General features: G+C 32.9%; 2 protein-coding genes across 2 annotated transcripts; one reads left to right on the forward strand and one right to left on the reverse strand.

The window, feature by feature from the left end:
• Positions 1–7642: 7642 nt before the first annotated feature.
• LOC145042213 (uncharacterized) lies at positions 7643–9335 on the reverse strand. Its single transcript, XM_078990596.1, has 3 exons — positions 9200–9335; positions 8919–9000; positions 7643–8720 (listed from the first exon to the last, which is right to left on the reverse strand). Exons 1-3 carry the CDS (start codon positions 9212–9214, stop codon positions 7888–7890), a joined length of 930 nt encoding a protein of 309 aa, XP_078846722.1. The 5' UTR covers positions 9215–9335; the 3' UTR covers positions 7643–7887.
• Positions 9336–14330: 4995 nt separating this feature from the next.
• Positions 14331–14879, forward strand: LOC145039807 (uncharacterized). Its single transcript, XM_078987815.1, has one exon. The coding sequence runs from the start codon at positions 14331–14333 to the stop codon at positions 14877–14879; it is 549 nt and encodes a 182-aa protein (XP_078843941.1).
• Positions 14880–19960: the final 5081 nt, after the last annotated feature.

The raw sequence follows: 19960 nt of genomic DNA on the forward strand, positions 1-19960 counted from the left end.
CTCTGAAACAATGGGGAGAATATGAGAAACCTCCGTCTACAAAACAACCTAAGAAAGCTGGTGAACTGGACAAGCCAAAGGGATCTGAATCTAAACTGAAGGTTAATGTAGCTTCGGTTTGAAGATGAAAGAAGAAAGTGATAGACGATAAAGAGGAAGAAGAAGATGAAAACAAGAAACTTAAATGCAAGGCTCGTGATGCAATTCTAGATTAAAATATGTGTATTGAGAGAGAAGCAGAAGAAAAAGAAAAGGCTAAACGTAAGGCTCAAACTGCTTTAGCTGCTAAGAAACTGTTATATCCTCCTTGGTCCTTGGAACGAATTTTAAACGAGGTAGTTAATAATTCAGCCTTCACTGGTTGGAGCCAGTTACTTCATTCGAACTAGAGAACGCTCTTGATTCGCAACTCGATTTCCCTATCACACCGAAAACATTCCTATTTTATCGTTTTGACGTGATTGCAAACACTCCAGATTCAGATGCGAATGTTGATAAGTCCATGATGACTTTTTACTTGAAGCATGGAAAACCACAAATCCAGACCTGGAGTTCACAAAAGATAAACGCAGTCAAAGTTATTAGACATATTCAAACCAATAGTTTCGTTAACGTTAAAAAAACCACTCGAGGTTCTGTGAATTCAGTGTTTGAATTCTCTCTTGCAGACTTACCATGCTTGAATCCTTATGATTTGATTGTCTTGTTGCATTTCCTGATGCAAGACGACAAGAAATACGAACCCGTTGCTGCTCACATCAAAAGGATGTTGGTTTTGTATATATTTGAAGTTGCAAAGTTTGATGTTGAAATTGCTTCAGTATTTAGAAAGAAACCAACAGTCCTTCCCCAAGGCTCAGCGAGTGATATTGAGAAGATGCAAATGGGGAAATTTAAAACTGATAACTAGACAATTATGTTTCAGAGAGGTTCTAGAGAAAGAGGAGATATGCAGAAATGTCTGTTCGCACTGCCAGATAAGCATTTGTTTTCTACTGTTTGCTTAAACTATATTTTGGACATCACGGGCAGTTGCAATGCGAACAATGATGCTGCGAATAAGTGTTATTTCGAAATGATTCGCTAGTATATTGCCTTTCACAATACTCTTCTTAGTGTTATGCTCAAGCTTTTCAAGACTCAAAAGGGCGTTCAATCATGAAGATCTCCCTCCCAATCGACACAAAAGGGGAGATTGTTGGGTATTTTGTGTTGCGTAATTATGGGCTTTTGTATAGTCAATTTTGTATCCGGGTTGCGCCTGTCCATCTGTGATTTATTAATTAGGGTTTAGCTATTTAAGTTGCATGCATGCACCGTATCTTGTAATCGTAAAATCACATTGTAAACCCTACACAGCCTCTACAATACTAGTTTTTTTTTTTTTTTTATCGAGCTCTTCTGAGGTTGTGGCTATTAACCATTTAGCACATATTTAATCTTCATTTTGTGTCTTTGATTACTTTACTTGTTAAACCTAATCGATCTTACAAGATTTATTTCTAACAATTCTCTTACTCAACGAAAAGTTTTTGAACTTGTAATCCGTACACCAAATGGAGTAAGGGGCTATTTGGTAATATCTGAATTTTTAAGAGGTTTGAATTTCTAAGAGGGTCTGAATTTTTAAGATCTGAATTTTGAACATGCTGTTTGGTTGGAACTTCTAAATTTTTTATGCGAATTATAAAACGACCATTTTACCATTCTATATTACTTTTTGCAAAATTATAAAAACACCATACAAAATCCAAATTAAACATAAACCAAACTATAAACAATCAAACATAAATATTTGACAAATCTATCCAATTATAACAATCAAAATTGCTTTGTTTTGGATGATATTGCTATAACTACATAGATTTTTCAAAATACAATGATCTAATAGGAAAAAGTGAAACTAAGATGCTATAACAAAGAAATCAATAAAAATATATTGTGATTTCTTGTATTTAAGCATGAATTGTATGCTAATATGGATCACATTACAGAAATTGATGTTAACATATCTACATACAAATGCAACAATCCTAATAAACTTAAAAACTAGAGCAATAAACATCAGAAAAATCATAGTGAAAACTGCATCCATTATCACCCCCTTCTTGATAGCATCTACATTGGAATCCATGGTCATTGTCAATCACATATATTAACCAAACAAAGGATACAACATATTTTATCATCCATATTGAACATTTTAAGAGAGAATATTAATAGATCTACATATAAACAATTTTTATCATCCAAGGTTTCTTTTTTGCAAAAAGATTCAAGACCAAGAAATTTAAATAAATCATAAGTTGAAACAATTTCATTCATCCATTTCATCAAATGGTTCATATACAAGTAAAATAAATACGGCAAAGATGCCATAGCTGATAAACCACAATCGACATTATGTAACCCTAAATTCACCAAACAATGGATTCAAGATCCTTATCAACAATTGAAGGACCACAAGGATCGGTTATATGTTCAACTTCTACTTCTAACAAAATAAAACCAAAATCAGCAACATTTCATCAAAATCAAACCAAAATCAACAATATCTCATCAAAATCAAACCATATTTCAAACCAAATAAATAATTTCAGCAACATAACCATAAATTCAACAATTTTTTAGAACCGAATTCAAGCATTTCAACATGTTTTACAACCGATTTCAAGGACATTTCACCGGTTTTAGCAAGAAAATCAAAAGAAAACATGAGATTATAAAGAAAAATACCGATTTCAGAAGATTTGGTGTGTTGCGGTTGAGCGAAGTGTTGTATGACGTAGGTGCTCAACGACAGAGGTGTGTGGCGACCTATATGACGCCGACATTGGTCCTTTGACGTCGGAGATGCAACATCAGGGATGCAGGGGTGGAGCAGTAGCCGGAAGTGACGACGAAGGCGATGGCTGGGAGGAACGGGGACGACACCAGCGACAGAGATGGATAGGAGGAACCAAGCTTCAACAGATGGTGATGGAGGATTTGGCAGTGTGCATCGATGAGAAAAAAAAGGGTAGAGGCGTGCTAATGAGAAGAAAAGAAAGACGTGAATTAGGGTAGTTACGTCTTTTTTTTTCCAGACATGGATACAAATATAAAAAATTAAGAGCCTTTTAGCCAATTTAAATGTATTGTTTAAGAGGTTACCAAATGAGTTACATCTAAATTTTTAAGAGGTTACATCTTAAATTTTCAATTAAGAGGTAAACAAATGGGGCCTAAGACTAGTAGGACATAAATGAGTATTTGTGTGCAAAAGAAACAAGAAAAGTGAAGTTTAAAGATATAAAGCAAGACTTGTTGCATAAGGTTTTACCTAAAAGCCTGGAATTGACTATGAATAAACATACTCTCTTGTGGTTGATGCAATTAAATTCCGTTATCTAATAAGTTTGATAGCACATGAAAAACTGGAGATACATCTGATGGATGTAGTTACCGCCTATTTATATGGTTCACTTGAGAATGATATTTATATGAAAATCCTAGAAGGGTTTAAGGTACTAGAAGCAATAACTCCTAATTCTCGTGAAGTATATTCGATAAAATTAAATAAATCTTTGTATGGATTGAAACAATCTAGTTTATGTGGTTCAATTGTTTAAGTACATTTCTATTGAAAGAGGGCTATAAAAACGATTCATTAAGCCCATGTGTATTCATAAAAAGATCTGTATCAGAATTTGTGATAATTGCTGTTTACGTAGATGATTTAAAGATAATTGGAACTCCTAGAGAATTGAAAAATGTCACTTCTTGTTTGAAAGGAAAATTTAAAATGAAAGATCTTGGTAAAACGAAATTTTGTTTGAGTCTTCAAATTGAGCACACCAAAAATGAAGTTTTTGTATAGCAATCTGGTTATCTAGAAAAGGTGCTTAAAAGGTATTATATGGATAACTCACATCCATTGAGTAACCCAATGGTAGTAAGGCATTTAGATGCCAAAAAGGATTAATTTCGGCCTTAAGAAAAACATGAAAAACTTCTTGGTTCCGAAGTGCCATGTGTTAAGGACTGTTTTTTTTTTTTTTTGTGAAGATCTGCGCAACCACTTTTGTATGCGCCACGCAGACAACGCGCAGACATATGCTCTCGCAGAGTATTTGTTTTTTGGAAGTACGCAAATCAAAAAACGTCTGCGCGATGTCTTCCTGGTGCGGACATGTCCCACCGTCTTCAAAGGTCTTCAGACCTCATTTTAACCTAAAAAAAACATGGGCCACCGTGCATTTTTTTTTTTTTGCTGAAAATGCATTTTTAATGTTTATGATATGAAATTAAGTTTGAAAAAAGTTAATTTATTTAAAGAGCCGCAGACGTTAAAAACAAACAGTCTTCTTATTGCAGACTGTAGACATTTGGTCCACCTCTTCTGCCGCAGAGGCTTGCAGATGTGGTCCGCAGACTGCATATATTTTGACTTAAAAAAAACAAACAACACCTAAGTGTTATTGGTTCACTAATGTATCATGCTAATAATACGAGATCTGATATATCTTTTGTTTGTAAACTTATTAGCAAGATATAGTTCTTACCCAACAAGAAGATGCTAGAATGGAGTCAAACACATTCTTCGATATCTTCGAGGTACAATTGATATGGGCTTATACTACTCAAATTCATCAAATGTGAAGTTAATTGGTAATGTAGATGTTGGATATTTGTCTGATCCATACAAAGTTTGGTCCCAAACGGGTTATTTATTCACTTGTGGAGGTACTACAATTTCTTGGCGTTGTGTTAAACAAACTTTAGTTGTTGCTTCTTCTAACCATGTAGAGATTATAACAATTTATGAGGCAAACCGTGAATGTACTTGGTTAAGAAATTTAACTCATCACATTCGTGAGAATTGTGGTCTAACTTCTAACAGGAACATTCTAACGATACTATATGAAGATAATACGGCTTGTATAACCCAATTCAAGGAAGGGTTTATCAAAGGAGAAAAAAACCAAACAAATATCACCAAATTTTTTTCACTCATGATCTTCAAAAAGAGTGACATCAACATCCAAAAAATTCAATCAAGTAATAACTTTGCAGATTTGTTAACTAAAACGCTTCCTACATCCAAATTTGAAAGCATGGTACGAAACATTGGAATGTGGTGCTTTAAGGAAATCAAATGATATAATGATCATGGGGAGTTGGAAACATATTATACTCTTTTCCTTAGTTATGTTTTCTTCACTAGGTTTTCCTAGCAAGATTTTTAACGAGACAATTTTTCCCAATATGTATTATTAATCATGTACTTTTTTTTAATAAAATGGTTTTTTCCATATGATTTTACCTATTAAAGTTTTAACGAGGCATAATACAATCGTCATTCAAAGGAGGTGTTATGAAATATTAGTTTGTAAATGACTATTGGATTCTCTATTTCTCTTATAACTCGTCATCATTATTTAACATTACTAACAACCATTTCAATGTGTTTTGTGAATATAATAATGCACCATCATAATATGTATTCATATTATAGTTTATCTTTCATTTTATTTTGGTAGTATAAATATTGAGCCGTATGTATTAAAAAATTAATGATTTTATCACGAGTATTAGAATAAAAGTTATCTCAACTCTTATATATTTTTTTACTTTATAATTAATATTGGTATTTGATTATATTTTGTAACAACACTAGTTGTGTGACCCGTATGTTATACGGGTTGGATAAAACAAAAAAAAATTAAATATGAAGGTTCAATTTGAAATTTGAAATTTAAAATTTAAAATTTGAATTTAAAAGGAAACATATTTAATAGTACATGAGTTGTAATATTATAATTTAATGGTTAGTTTTAAATAAAATAATTATTAATTGAAGTGTAAATATGATGTGTTAATTAAAAAAGATAAACAATGAGAAAATAACATATGAAAAAAACATTTATTCAAAAATAACATGTGTCCAAGTTAATAAAAAAATCACATGTAGCAAAACTATTTTCATTTATTAGGGAGGAGGATTATTATTATAATTGATTTCAACACTACAAACAAGGTTACGATAAAGATATACAGTAACAAGTCCTATATTTTACCAAAAAGCAATGAAGATGGGAATCTGTTGCGTATGCATTTGCCTAATAAAGCCAAACCGTTGAAAAAGCTTCTCCTTTCTTAGATCATGTTTTTTGACTTTCCTTGTGCAAACCGCCTTCAAACCCATCTCGATCTGATTAACTGTGTGCATTCTCTATCTATATGTTATACAATTTGGATTAAATAATATGGTTTAGATATATAGATTTTTGGATTAATTTGAGTCGATTTTAGAGCTCGAATAGGTCTTGAGTACTAAAATAACACTCGTATATTACAAAAATATGGAATAACTATTTCAAGTTTTATTGTTTATAAAATTTTAATATGGGAGCTGATTCGTACACAACAAAATTTTTCCATACACAACAAATTGTGCTTTAAATTGTTGTATTGTATAACTCTATTAAGCATAAAATGTTGTGTACGGATAAAAACTGTTGTGTACGAATCACTTCCCTTTTAATATATAATCTTTTGAATAATTTTTAAACTATTAGAACTTTATTTTTCATTATATTAGAAGGTTTGATCCAAATAAAAAGCATTAAGCCCTTCGTATTTTTATGCATTTAAGTTTTACAATTCAAACTTGTTAATGGTAAAAACATATATTTTGATATTTCTTGGAATATCCAGATTCGAAAAGATCAAATTTTATGAACCGATTCAACCAAACAAATATATTAATAACGAAAATCAATTGGAATTTATTTAATCAGACGCTGCTGATCCATTTGAAACAAACACCCTAAATATAACCATATATATTCTTGGAAACATGGGACGTATGCGTATTCAATTTCATATAAAAAGCTAAAAAAATATATATATTATCATTTTATATTGTTATTTAATAAGCTAAAAAGTATAATGTATATGGTGGGCGCACTTTATAATCAATAAAGTTGATTGAAGTTAAATGAAAACCTTATTTTCCACTCCTACATAAATCCGTGAGGGTCCCCAACATAACAACACATATACGATTCTCAACTAACTGCAAGTAACGATTGTGGTTATGGTTCTACACCCATTATTAAGATAACTAGAAATTCGGTAAAATAAATTCTCAAATTAACTTCAAAAATAATGATATTAGCAATCTCAACAAATATTTGTTGAGGAAAACCTTCACACAATATGATTTCAGTTTCTATTATATTATTTATGATTATGATTTAATAATAATAATATACGGATATTTATTCATCGAAATCGGTTTCTATTATATTATTTTGATTCAATAATATGATTTCGATATCAAGAATGCCCTAACAAACAAAAGGCAATAAATACCCAAGTTGAATTTAACAATAATAATACCCTAGCAAAAGGCAAATACCCCAATTGTTGAAAACCAGTTTTGTAATGTAGGGTCATTCCAATTGGACATTGTCCCACATGATCATGGATCCATGTCATATTGTCATTGCTCCTGTTTCTCTCGTTAATTATACAAGTTGGTGATGGATTCATATCATTGGTCCTGTTTCCCTCGTTAATCATACAAGTTGGTGACTTTTTGGAGTCTAATGAAATCCACCCATCTCTTTCTCGATCCTTCGCTAATAATGCCATATTTACAAATAAAAACTTATTTCATTTCTATCATGTCTTTATCAATACAAAAAGAAAAAAAAAATAATAATAACGTCTTTACGATGTACAGAAAGATTCATTACTTGCCATCTTTTTAAGATTTCTCACATGGAAGATTATCTAAAACTTACTTATTCATCGTGTCTTGATTATCTTTATCGGGATTATTTATTTCACTTGAAATTGACCACCACCCACCACCCACCACCTCACCCGCCACCATTTTCACATTATCGAGCAACCTTCTCCTTCCTCTTCGCCTCCATAATCATTACTTGAATAATGACTCCTGTTCCCGTTATACCCATTGTTATACCCTCCATGGTCGTATCCAAACCCACCGTAACTAGGCGGCGGCGGTGGTGGTGCTATTGGCATCCCGTAGCCATGCTGAAACGGAGCACCGCCGTAACCTTGATCGTAGTACTGCCCGTATCCCACCATAGGAGGGTAAGCTGATTGTGGGTACATCTGTGGATAGCCATGCACTGGTTCATACACCATCTTCGCCACCTCCGGGTTCGGAGCAAAATCTACTTTCTTCGGAGCTTCTTGTTTTGGCTTCTCCGCCTCCTTAGGTTTCCCCTCCGGTGGCTTCCCTCCATCCTTAGGTTTAGCCTCCGGTGGCTTCCCTGCGTCCTTGGGTTTCGCCTCCGGTGGTTTCCCTGCATCCTTAGGTTTGGCCTCCGGTGGCTTTCCTGCATCCTTTGGTTTGTCAGCGGCTTTGGGTTTCTCCTGTTGATCCTTTGGCTTGTCAGCAGCTTTGGGTTTCTCGGCTTCCTTGGGTTTTCCGGCAGGCTTGTCGGCAGCTGGTTTGGCATCTTTTGGTTTGTCAGCCGGTGGCTTCGCCTTCTCAGCCTCTTTTGGCTTATCGGCGACGGCGGCGGGTTTAGCTTTTTCCGTTTCTTTAGGCTTTTCCGACTTCTCGACGATTTCTATGCTCTGAATCGCACCTCCACCTTTGTAACAAAGCTTGTCTCGGATTGCTTCAGGGCTACAACACACCACGATTAATTTGACCTTGTTCTTGTCCACATCAAAGACCTGGTCCCTTATTTCTAATAATGAGGGGAAAAAAATAATGAAAAGTTAATTTAATTATATATACATCTACCATGAATCATGAATATATAATCATACATCGAATTGATTTAGAATTTTTAGATTCTAAGGATTCGATACTTTTATAAAGATAGACAAAAGCGGAATTCAATTACTAAAAGATAGATTTATGTAAAAGATGAAGAAAAACTCACGGGGGATTTTACAGATAACCTTCTTCACTTTCTTGTAGCAGCCGGAGCATTTGAGATCGACATTCAGCACCATTTCCGTCACCTGTATCGTTATGTCGAACAGATTTAATCGGCATTAGTTCTTGAGTATATTAGCTCATTTCAATTCTTAAAATGCTTATTTAACAGGAAGATTTTCTCATGAGAAGCTAGATTGAAAAGATAAAAAACAACAATGGCTTCGGAATGCAGATGAAACGTAATTGATAATATGAGAGGGAATTGAAATATCGAATGAGTACCTTCTCAGGCGCCATGGCAGCGAAGGAAGAATCGATCTGTGAGAGAGATGAAGAGACAAAGAATGAGGTGTGTCAGTGAGACTTTGGATTAAAAAGAGGAAAGGGAGCGGTGAAGTGGTGACGTCATTATGAGTATTAAAATTTCTTATTATATTTGGTATATTTGTATTTGCGAAAGGAGGGTTTAGTATATTTGTTGTTTAAAAAGATAAAAAAAATAAAATAAAGTAAATGCAATTATTCTAATTATGTATGTTATACAAGTGTTATAGTGATAAAGAAATAAGATTTGTATTTGATAAAACGATTGAATTGTGGTTTTATTTGTATATGAGTGCTAGGTAAAAATAAATAAAACTTTTTTAAAACATATAAAATTAATAAAAGAAGATATAAAACACACAAATGATTTAAAAGAAAGAGTAATTAAATCAATTTGAAAAAGTATGAAATAGTTTTTTGTTAAGAAGTTGATTTTGGTATAGGCAACATCATACGTAACGGTTACATTGAGGTGACAGCGCCCATAACGGTCTCATAACGCCGGAACACCGCCCGAGTCCTCCGTTATGAGGCGTTACACGACGACGCGTTACCATGATAACGGATGTTAACGTATAATTTTTCGACATGTTTCACTTTCACACCCGTTGAAAAACGGTAATATTACCGTTTTAAAATCGGTAAATTCAAAAAAAAAAATACTAATTAATTTTTTTTAAAACTAAATGAATACATATATACCTCATTCTACACTTATATTTCTTTATATCTATCTATATTTCTTTTATAATTCAAAACACAAAAAACCACTATGGATCAAAACTCTAATACTCCTCCTCCGAACACAAATACATCAACTCCATTAGGTTTTGCGGGATACGAGGGATACATGAACCTTCTAAACTCCCAAATAGGTCACGTATTTAAGTACGAAAAAGTTTGAGAGATCGTAAGGAAAAATCCAAAATGGATGAAAACACCAACATCATCGGAACAATAATCAAAGAGATCCCGTGGTTCGGGTTCGGTTGACATTTCCGACGAACACACAAACATCGACCTTAACGCGGACAACGATGAGATACCGGACGAATTTGACAACATCGATGAAATTTCTCCGCCACGACGACCGATAGGGCGCGACAAAGCGCAACACGCTCAACAACATGCAGAGGAGAATGAAAGTCGGCTTCGAGAACACGAGGAAATGAAAAAAAAAAATCAACGCCCACACGGAAATCGCAAATAAAAGATATGAATTGCAACGGGAGCATTTGGATTTCCTTCGTCAAAAAGCCGAACAAAATCGCATATCGAAGGATTTGACAATTCTTACGACAAACGAAGAAAATTTACCACCGAGACGAGTTGAAGTGATACGGAGGATGAATGTAAATATCGAGAGCAAATAATTGAACGACGAATATTTATCGGTGTTTTTTTTAATTATTAGGATTATCGTGTGTTTATTGTTTAATGTTTTTTTTTTAAGTTTGTATGGTATTTTTAATTTACTATCTAATGAAATTATGTTTTATTAATTTATATGTTTTTTTTAATAGATATATGACATAAATAAAAAAATAAAACAAATTAGAAATATACGAAGTAAAATAAAAAAATAAAACAAGTTAGAATAATAGAAATTAGAAACATCCAAACAAATAAAAATAGAAATAGAAAATAGTATATGTTATCCCATATTATTTAGTGTTATTTATTTTCACTATTAGTGTTATAATACCAAATTATAACTAAAATGATGATGTTGACACTTTTAGATGTGGTAATATGTCTTATATTGATAAATAAATAAGAATTGTATTTGGTAAAATGAAACCGTAAGTTTGTATTGTAGTTTTATTTGTATATGAGTGTTAGGTAAAAATAATTAAATTTTTTTAGAACATATAAATTTAATAAAAGAAGATATAAAACACACAAATGATTTAAAAGAAAGAGTAATTAAATCAAATTGCAAAAATATAAAATAGCTTTTTTTTTTTTTTGTTAAGAAGCTGATTTTGGATTTAAAGATTTTTATATTAATTAAAAGCCAAAAGTTGTTAGCCACTGCATTCGATTTTCCCTTACAGTTTTTTTTAAAGCTAAATGGTAAAAACTTTCAAAACTTATATACCGATATGACAAAATACAAAATATCAAACATTTATGATTAATATTCTTAATTTGATGATGTACGGGTCAGTCAAAGATGCACATAATAACGTATATATATTGTTTACGATTATTTTATGCAATAATCTCAAAAACGACACAAGAAACAGAACTTTCAAGAGGTTAGGAGAGTTCTAATAACTTAATCACTATAAATATATTTAAATCAATAATGAAATATTTTGTATTTGGCCTTTGGATCGAATACAAGAATGTTAAAAATTCTATATTTTTGAATGTTTAAATTCAAAGAATAAGATGATGATGATGATGAAGGTTTTGAATAAATAATTGAAATGAGAAGTAGGAGTTGTAAAGTAGGAAATAAATGGTGTGTATTACAAGGGGCTTTGCCTCGGATCCCAAGCTCCACATGGGACTCTCCTATCCCCACCGACAATATCATTTCCTTACGTTATTTGGAAAATATTATATAATTATTCAAATATCAGTTTCTCATTTCCTTACGTTATTTGGAAAATATTCATCTTCAATTTTATTTGATTTTTATCTTATTTTTACCTCAAAAAAATGTATTTTAGTATATTTCATTATTTCAATTTACATAGATTGTCAAACACATCCTTCTAATAATTTAGTTTTAACAAATATATAATCTATATTTTTTTATTATATTAATATTAAGTACAAAAGATTATATTTATAAATAAATTTTATACATGTGTTTATAAAAAATATTACAAATGCACACATTTAAATAAATATTATACATACATTTATATAAATATTAGACATACACACTTTTAATTATAAGTTTTTGTAAAATGCGTTATCGTTTTTTAAAATTTCAATATGTATTTAAATTTTTATATGAATCTGATGAACAAAAAAACAAACTTTATATTTATAATTAATTAATATAATTTAATATATAACAAAATATTATAAGTATTAAATATTATATTTAAATTAGAATTAGTATGTAAAAATGAACTATAAATGTATAAATATATAAATAAAGGAACTAAAACCGACAACGTAAAGTTCATCCCTATTTTGAGAGAAATAAATAGTATAACACCATATTTGGTGTAATACTATTCATATCCCCTAAAATGGAGGAATAAAGGGGGGGAGGGTTAGAGAAGAATGCAAGACAAAATGGGAGAAAAAATAGAGAATGAGAGTGGGTTGGAGATGCTCTTAGGTTATGTTTGGTGTACTAGCTGAAAAGATAACTGTTAGCTGAAAAGCTAGCTGATAAAAAATTACGTTTAGTAAATTTAGCTGAAATATATAAAATTACATAAAAGAACATTTAAGAATATGTGATTCTATAATTAATAAACGGGTATTTGGAAATTTAAAAAAAAAAAAAAAAAAAAAAAAAAAAAAAAAAAAGACTCCTAAAAAGCTAGCTTAAGTAGCTTTTCAAAAAACTACCTTATAAGCTACTTTTTAGCTTACCAAACACGACAACATAAAAAAACTTAAAAAATAAGATAACTTATCAGCTAGCTATGGTGCGCCAAACACAACATTAATCTCTCACTCAACTATTCAGTAATATCAACAATATCACTTTCAGTTTTTTTTTTTCTCAACAAACTATTTTTGTGCATTTATGCACATATTTTCTTTTAAAGTTGTATATGTATTTTTATTTTACATTCATGTTTTATTTAATAAAGACTTTCTAATCCAGCAGTATCCAATTTTGTATTTTTTTTCTTTAAGGTCGATGGTTCAAGTTTAGTAGTATATATAGTAGTATATATACGTGGAATAATTTAGAAATAAATTAGTATTTATTTGCTTTTTCAAAAAAAAAAATCCATATCTCATTTTTCTAGTTTTTTCTTTTTTTAATATTTCTTTTAATTTTATTTTGAAACAAAATGATAACAAACGAAGCAACAAGAAGAAGACTGCGTGAAAACTCCAACGATGTATTTATTTTATGTGGAATGGTTTTAAAGGAAGTATTTGTTGATGTTGATGGATTCAAAGACATGAATGAATTTGGTTTTAGATGGAAAATAGTGTTTGGTTATGTTGTTGAATGCATGTATCATATGGATGACAAAAAATTGCAACGAATGATAACAACATACAACATAAAATCTGAAAAATACTTCAAACATGATACTATTCTCAGAACAAAATTATTACAAACTGATGATTTTAAGCCAAACTGTAATGTCGTGTTTTCAACTTTATAAATAATAATAATAATAATAATAATAATAATAATAATAATAATTTTACTTAATAAATAAAGATTTTTTTGTCATATGTCATCACCTAATTCAATATGTTACATGAAATTTCTTTAATTTTTTCAATTCCATTTAAATCCATTTGGCAAATTATTGGTTTTTTTGTTTTATCATTAAATTATAAAAAAATCTAATCTAAAAATATAATAAAGAAAATAAAGAAAACTTAAACGTATCCATAAATTCTCATGTAATTTGTCATTCAATGTATCAAATTCAATTTAAATTCAAATCAACTTTTATAATTGAAAAAATAATTTTCAGCCAATCCCTTTTAAATTCACGATAATTTGCAGAAATCATGCAAAAATTGGTTCATTCACGGCTAATATTGATATTTTTTCAAATTTAGTTTTATAAATTATTAAACATGTATTGCTTAACAAAATATATTATTTAAAAAAAACTCATGTATTACATGAGTTTCACACTTAGTAATAATAATAATAAGGATCATAATTATCCTTATCTTCATTTATTGATTATATTTATCTTTGATTTGGTTTTATCCTTATTTAAGAAGTTATCTTGTTTCTAAGTTTTTAGGAGTCTGTTATAATCCTTGTTTATAAATACATCTCTGTATTATTTTTTGATCAATAATAAGAAGATACATTTTCTCCGTTCTTCAAATTTATTATCGTATCAGAGCAAAGTTAAGGAATTCAAACCTAGCTTTGTTTAAAAAAACGACTGTTGGTTATGGATCGATGCCGCCACCACCGAGTAAAACCATCGATGTATCATCCCCTTATTTCCTCATCTGTTCTGACCATCCTGGATTGAATTTTGTTGGAGAAAATCTTCTTCATAATGGAAATTACAATGATTGGAAGAATAAGATGATGAATTCCTTGTGCGCCAAGAGCAAATTTGGCTTCATTGACAACTCTATGCCCATGCTTGAAGAAGGATCCATTGGCTTGATGAATTGGAAAAGATGTAATGCTATGGTAAGAGATTGTCTCGTTAGCGCCATGGATAAGGAGATTAAAAGCAACGTCAAGTATGTTGTTACTACTCGTGACATTTGGATGGACCTTGCAGAAAGGTTTGGAAGAGAAGATGCTCCAAGATCATATGAATTAAAAAGAATGATAACCATAATCCGCCAAGAAAACATGACAATCTTATCTTATTACACAAAGTTGAGAGAGGTCGAGGATGAAGTTCAATCAATTAGTATGCTATTATCCTGCACCTACCAAGGTTGCAAGTGTGAAATCACGAAAGAGATTGCAAGATCACGAGAAAAGTAGCGTCTATACGAATTTCTGATGGGTCTTAATGAAGATTATGGAACCCTATAAACACAAATTCTGAGTATGGATCCTCTACCCACACTTAACAATGTATATCATCTTTTGAGTCAAGATGAACAACAAAAGAAGTTAGGTGTATCTCAAAGTCCAATAGGAGAGGTTGCTGCAATCTACACAAGCTGAAGTGGTGATTGAATTGAGTATGTATATGAAATCAGAAAAAGAAAAGATTTAGAACACTGATTCTAAATATAATTCGGTTGGCTCAAGATATTGCTTTTTGTGAATACACGAGGTTACAAGATGAGGTTACACTGATTCTAAAGACATCTCACAAAAATGTTCGACCCCTTTGTGAGAAATGTCAAATCTAAGTCGTCAGCATCAAAGTAGCTTGGTGAATGACCCTTCATATCTCAACATACCAATTGATCACTTTTCGAATCTCAGCCTTTTCATTATCATTATTCTTTGCACAACTATTCATTCGCACCATGGGATTTGTATAACGTGAAGTTGTGTACCTCTCAACATTACACACTTGGAACAATAATTTAGTGTTGTCTCCCTTCTTATTTTATCCAACAAACACTATTCCAAGTGGCTTCATAAAATCACTCCATCTTCGTAGTCGTTCAAGCTTTCCTAACTTTTCAACATCGATTGTGGAACAGAGATCTATTTTCCTAATGCTTGAGCTAACTCAACATCTGTCAATGCCAATGAACCATAATAACCATCAATGAATACCTTCAAGTGTGTGAATCCAAGTAAGAAGTCTTCTTTGTTTGTCACTTGTAGCTTCGAGAGATCAACACTTTTCAATATTTTCGCAACACACAACAGATCATGAAGGTTCATTATTGGGAAGTCCGCAACTGAGACGTCAAATGGTACATTGTTAGCTCGGACTGCATGATATATATATATATATATATATATATATATATATATATATATATATATATATATATATATATATATATATATATATATAGTTCTGAAACATACCCTAAAACAAAACATCCTTAGATATGTTGAGAATACAGACTATCTTGATAAGAGACCACACTTCCTCTTCCCCTTTTCCCAACACTGCATGGAAACTAAACTTCATGCATTTGAACTCTATTTTATCTTTGTATTTCTCTACAACCTCAAACTGCTCATCCACAAACATCATGTGATTGATAGGAAAGTCCAACTGCTTGAAATCAGTGTTCTTTGAATTATAGCTCTTCATGGGGACTTTTTCAAAATCATGCATCTCTCCTATCACAACCAAAGCTTTAATGTATTCATAAGTATAGCACTTCGTAGGATCACCTTTGTTGAGACCACGAGAATCATTTGCCCTTTGTCTAAGAATGCTCTAGATTTGTCTTTGTTTCTTCATTTCTTTTTTGATAGCAGCTTTCTTCTATTTTTTGAAGGCTCTTTACAAATACCATTTCCTATATTCTGCATTTCTTCAGTAGAAGGAGGTGGTTTCGAAGAACTTGACCCTCCCTCAGCAGATCCAATCACAACTCCTTTTGCTATTGGTTTCATTGTTGTTGTTGTTGTTGTTGGTATTGTAATCATTGAAATATTTGGTAATGAGGTGTGAAGTTGAGTAGTTATCACCTTTCCAACAACCTTTTCATCTTCATCTCCTTTCGAAGATCCACTGCCTCCCATGCTCCCCTTCGAACTTCCCCAATGCCAAAACCAATACCTTATCCCCCTTGCACCCATGTTTGAACAGGCGTGGCATTCGTTGGCATCAAATTCAACAAATTTGCTAAGGGAGCCAATTCAGCTTTGAGTGTGGACTCCAAAGAATCAAACCATTGGGATAAAGACTGAGGTTTAAGCAGTGAAGATGATGAACCAATCTTCGAGACTAAATCCTTAAGATTGAGCAACGAATCTTCAACCTTAGAAAAACTCTGTGAATCAATCTCTATGATTTTATCAACCTTAGAAATTAAATATTGATACCACTTGACAACATTTGTAACTGCAACTACGATGATATCTACTTTTGTGTGAAGAGTATAAAAATCATGAGATATAGCAACAACTTCCTATGCGATATCAACCCCTAATTCCTCCAGTTTGAGATTCACATCTTCTCAAACTTTCTTAACAACTTGAACATATAAAATATGTTTTTCTTTCGACCAGCTTTCAATTCTTTTAGTTCCAGATTAAAAGAAGACTATTGAGCCTTAACTTGGTTCTCATTGTGTCTGTCGAAACGTTCCAATTCATCCTTTAACCTATGCTCTTGAGCCTTGAGCATTACATCCACTTCTATTTTTGAAATCGAATGACGACCCCCTGCATCCGCCTAAAGTTGTAATAATGAGTTCAACTTTCTGTTAAGAGTTTTGAACTGTTTTCCAAACATTAACATGTGATCTGGTATGTTTTCTTCCTACGGATCAACTTCCTATGCGATATCAACCCCTAATTCCTCCAGTTTGAGATTCACATCTTCTCAAACTTTCTTAACAACTTGAACATATAAAATATGTTTTTCTTTCGACACAGCTTTCAATTCTTTTAGTTCCAGATTAAAAGAAGATGATTGAGCCTTAACTTGGTTCTCATTGTGTCTGTCGATACGTTCTAATTCATCCTTTAACCTATGCTCTTGAGCCTTGAGCATTACATCCACTTCTATTTTTGAAATCGAATGACGACCCCCTCCATCCGCCTAATGTTGTAATAATGAGTTCAACTTTCTGTTAAGAATTTTGAACTGTTTTCCAAAAATTAACATGTGATCTGGTATGTTTTCTTCCTACGGATCAAACTCAAGGTCAACAAATGTACCCGTAAACTTACCTTCTTCAGTGGTGGCATCATCATTAACTATTTTAGGATCAGTAGATTGGGATGGAAAAGAGAAGTAATAGGTTGTTTAAGGATTTGATCAAAGGTTGGAGAATGAGTATTAGGTGGTAAAGTGGTGGAAACAGTAGTGATAAATGGTGGTAAAGAAACATTGGATGATATGGTAGAAGTTTCAAAAGTTAAGGAAATAACAATCGAAGGGTTACCTTGAGCTTCAGTAGTCAGCAATCCTTCACCCATACTGACATTTGTGTCCATATTAGATATGTTCACAGGGATGCCTGAAGTGCGAACCTCCTTAGTAACTAATTCGGTATTCGACACTCCGGGTGGTATGACAGTAGTCTTCTCAGGAGTAGATGTTTTCGATGGATCACTTGATGAATTAGAGAATCTCTCTTTGGTGATGAAACAATCGTATCATGAATAGGTGAATCCAGTACAACTTCGTCTTCATCTTCAACTATCACTCCCTTTTTCTTCTTTGTAATATTTTTAGCCATGTCTTTAGCCCTTCGCTTTTTGGATGTTGGAGTGACAGGAGTTGGAATTTCTCGAATCACAACACCTTTGTGAATAATTTGGGGCTTACGAGTGATCTGAAAAACAGATTTGGGAGAAGAACTACTAGACATCTCAGGAGAATAACGAGGTCTGTGAGCCATCTTCTTTAAAAATTTCAGAACCCCAGATTTCGAAGGCATGACCTCCATCGCAGAAGAAGAAGATTCAATAACAACAGTCTTTGGTATTTTCTTCGATGGAGGATCAAACTTAACAACCTTCGTTGGAGTAACTTTAACAACCTTCTCTACTTGCTCAGGTTTCGAAGGACTCCCCTTGACCTGTTAATTTGACTCCTTATTCTTGTTGGATGGACCAGTTGTAACACCGTAAATTTCAAAACAAATTTTTTCAAATTTTCATAAAACATAATTCAATTAATATTCATAACACAACCATATTAATTATCCAATTCAAGTCAATACAAAATCCCAAGATCACAATGTAAAAACTCCGTGTGTGTGTGTGTACAGATCAAGCCGGCGCCTTCCCGCGGTCGTCACTAGTACCTGAAACAATAACATCAAACACTGTAAGCACAAAGCTTAGCGAGTTCCCCAAAATACCACATATAACACATATTAGCCACTCGAGGCTATAACTCTGTGGGTCTGTGCACCCAAACTCTGTGAACCCTCAGGTTCTAGCTCTGATAAACATGCACCACATAAATCACATAGAAATAATGCAGTACAACACATAACATACATAGCATACAAATACTCTATCACATAACTCTGGTTACCTACTCAAGGTAAAGTATAGTGAGAAGACTCACCTCGCGTATCTCGGTATCTCACGAATCCTGGAAATCCCTCGTGCTCGACCCTCCGAGCTCTAATCCTCCTATAACATCATATGTATCTAGTTAACACTTTATATCTTCTAAGGTTCACTATCCCTAAGAAGTCAACACAGGTCAACTTCGGTCAACGGTCAACGGTCAACGGTCAACTTTGACCGGACTCGGCGAGTGCGCTATGGCGACTCGGCGAGTCTAGACGTTTTCACCAACTCTCTAAAACTCCCTTCCTACACGTCGAGTATTCCCCCCTCACTCGACGAGTTTCATCTAGAAGAATCGCGGGGCCACCCCGACTAAACTCGCCAAGTCTCAAGAACAACTCGGCGAGTCCTAGTTCGACTCAGTCCACCTGTCTTCCCTCTCCAACTCACCCTGACTCACTGAGTTAACCCATGACTCGATTGGACCACTCACTGAGCGAACCCAAGGCAATCTTCAAACTACTCGCCGAGTCTGATGAACAGACTCGGTGAGTCCATGCCATGCAACCACTCCAACTTGCTTCTAAGGTCAGATCTGCTTCCACAATCTATAGATCTGGCCTCCCTAGACTGATTCATCACGTAAAGCTTCTATCTTGGTGCCCATAACACACCCCATGGCTCATAAATAGAGTTTTGACCTAAGGCATAAGGATTCCAATCCAAAACCTCCATTGATTCCCAAAAAGCTTGGGCAAAGGGACACTCTGGACCTCCAAGGGTCCAGATCTATGGTTTAAACCACATAAGGGACCAAGGGGGCACTAGATCTTGCCACAAAAGGGTTCAACAAACCCTAAATCAAAATAAACATCAACAAGGAAGAAGATAACTCGAAATTATTACCACAATAGTGATGCTCTGGATTCCAAACTCTCAGAAGT

This window comes from Lactuca saligna, chromosome 4, assembly GCF_052625555.1.
Source record: "Lactuca saligna cultivar CGN05327 chromosome 4, ASM5262555v1, whole genome shotgun sequence".
In the NCBI taxonomy this organism is placed as follows: Eukaryota; Viridiplantae; Streptophyta; class Magnoliopsida; order Asterales; family Asteraceae; genus Lactuca; species Lactuca saligna.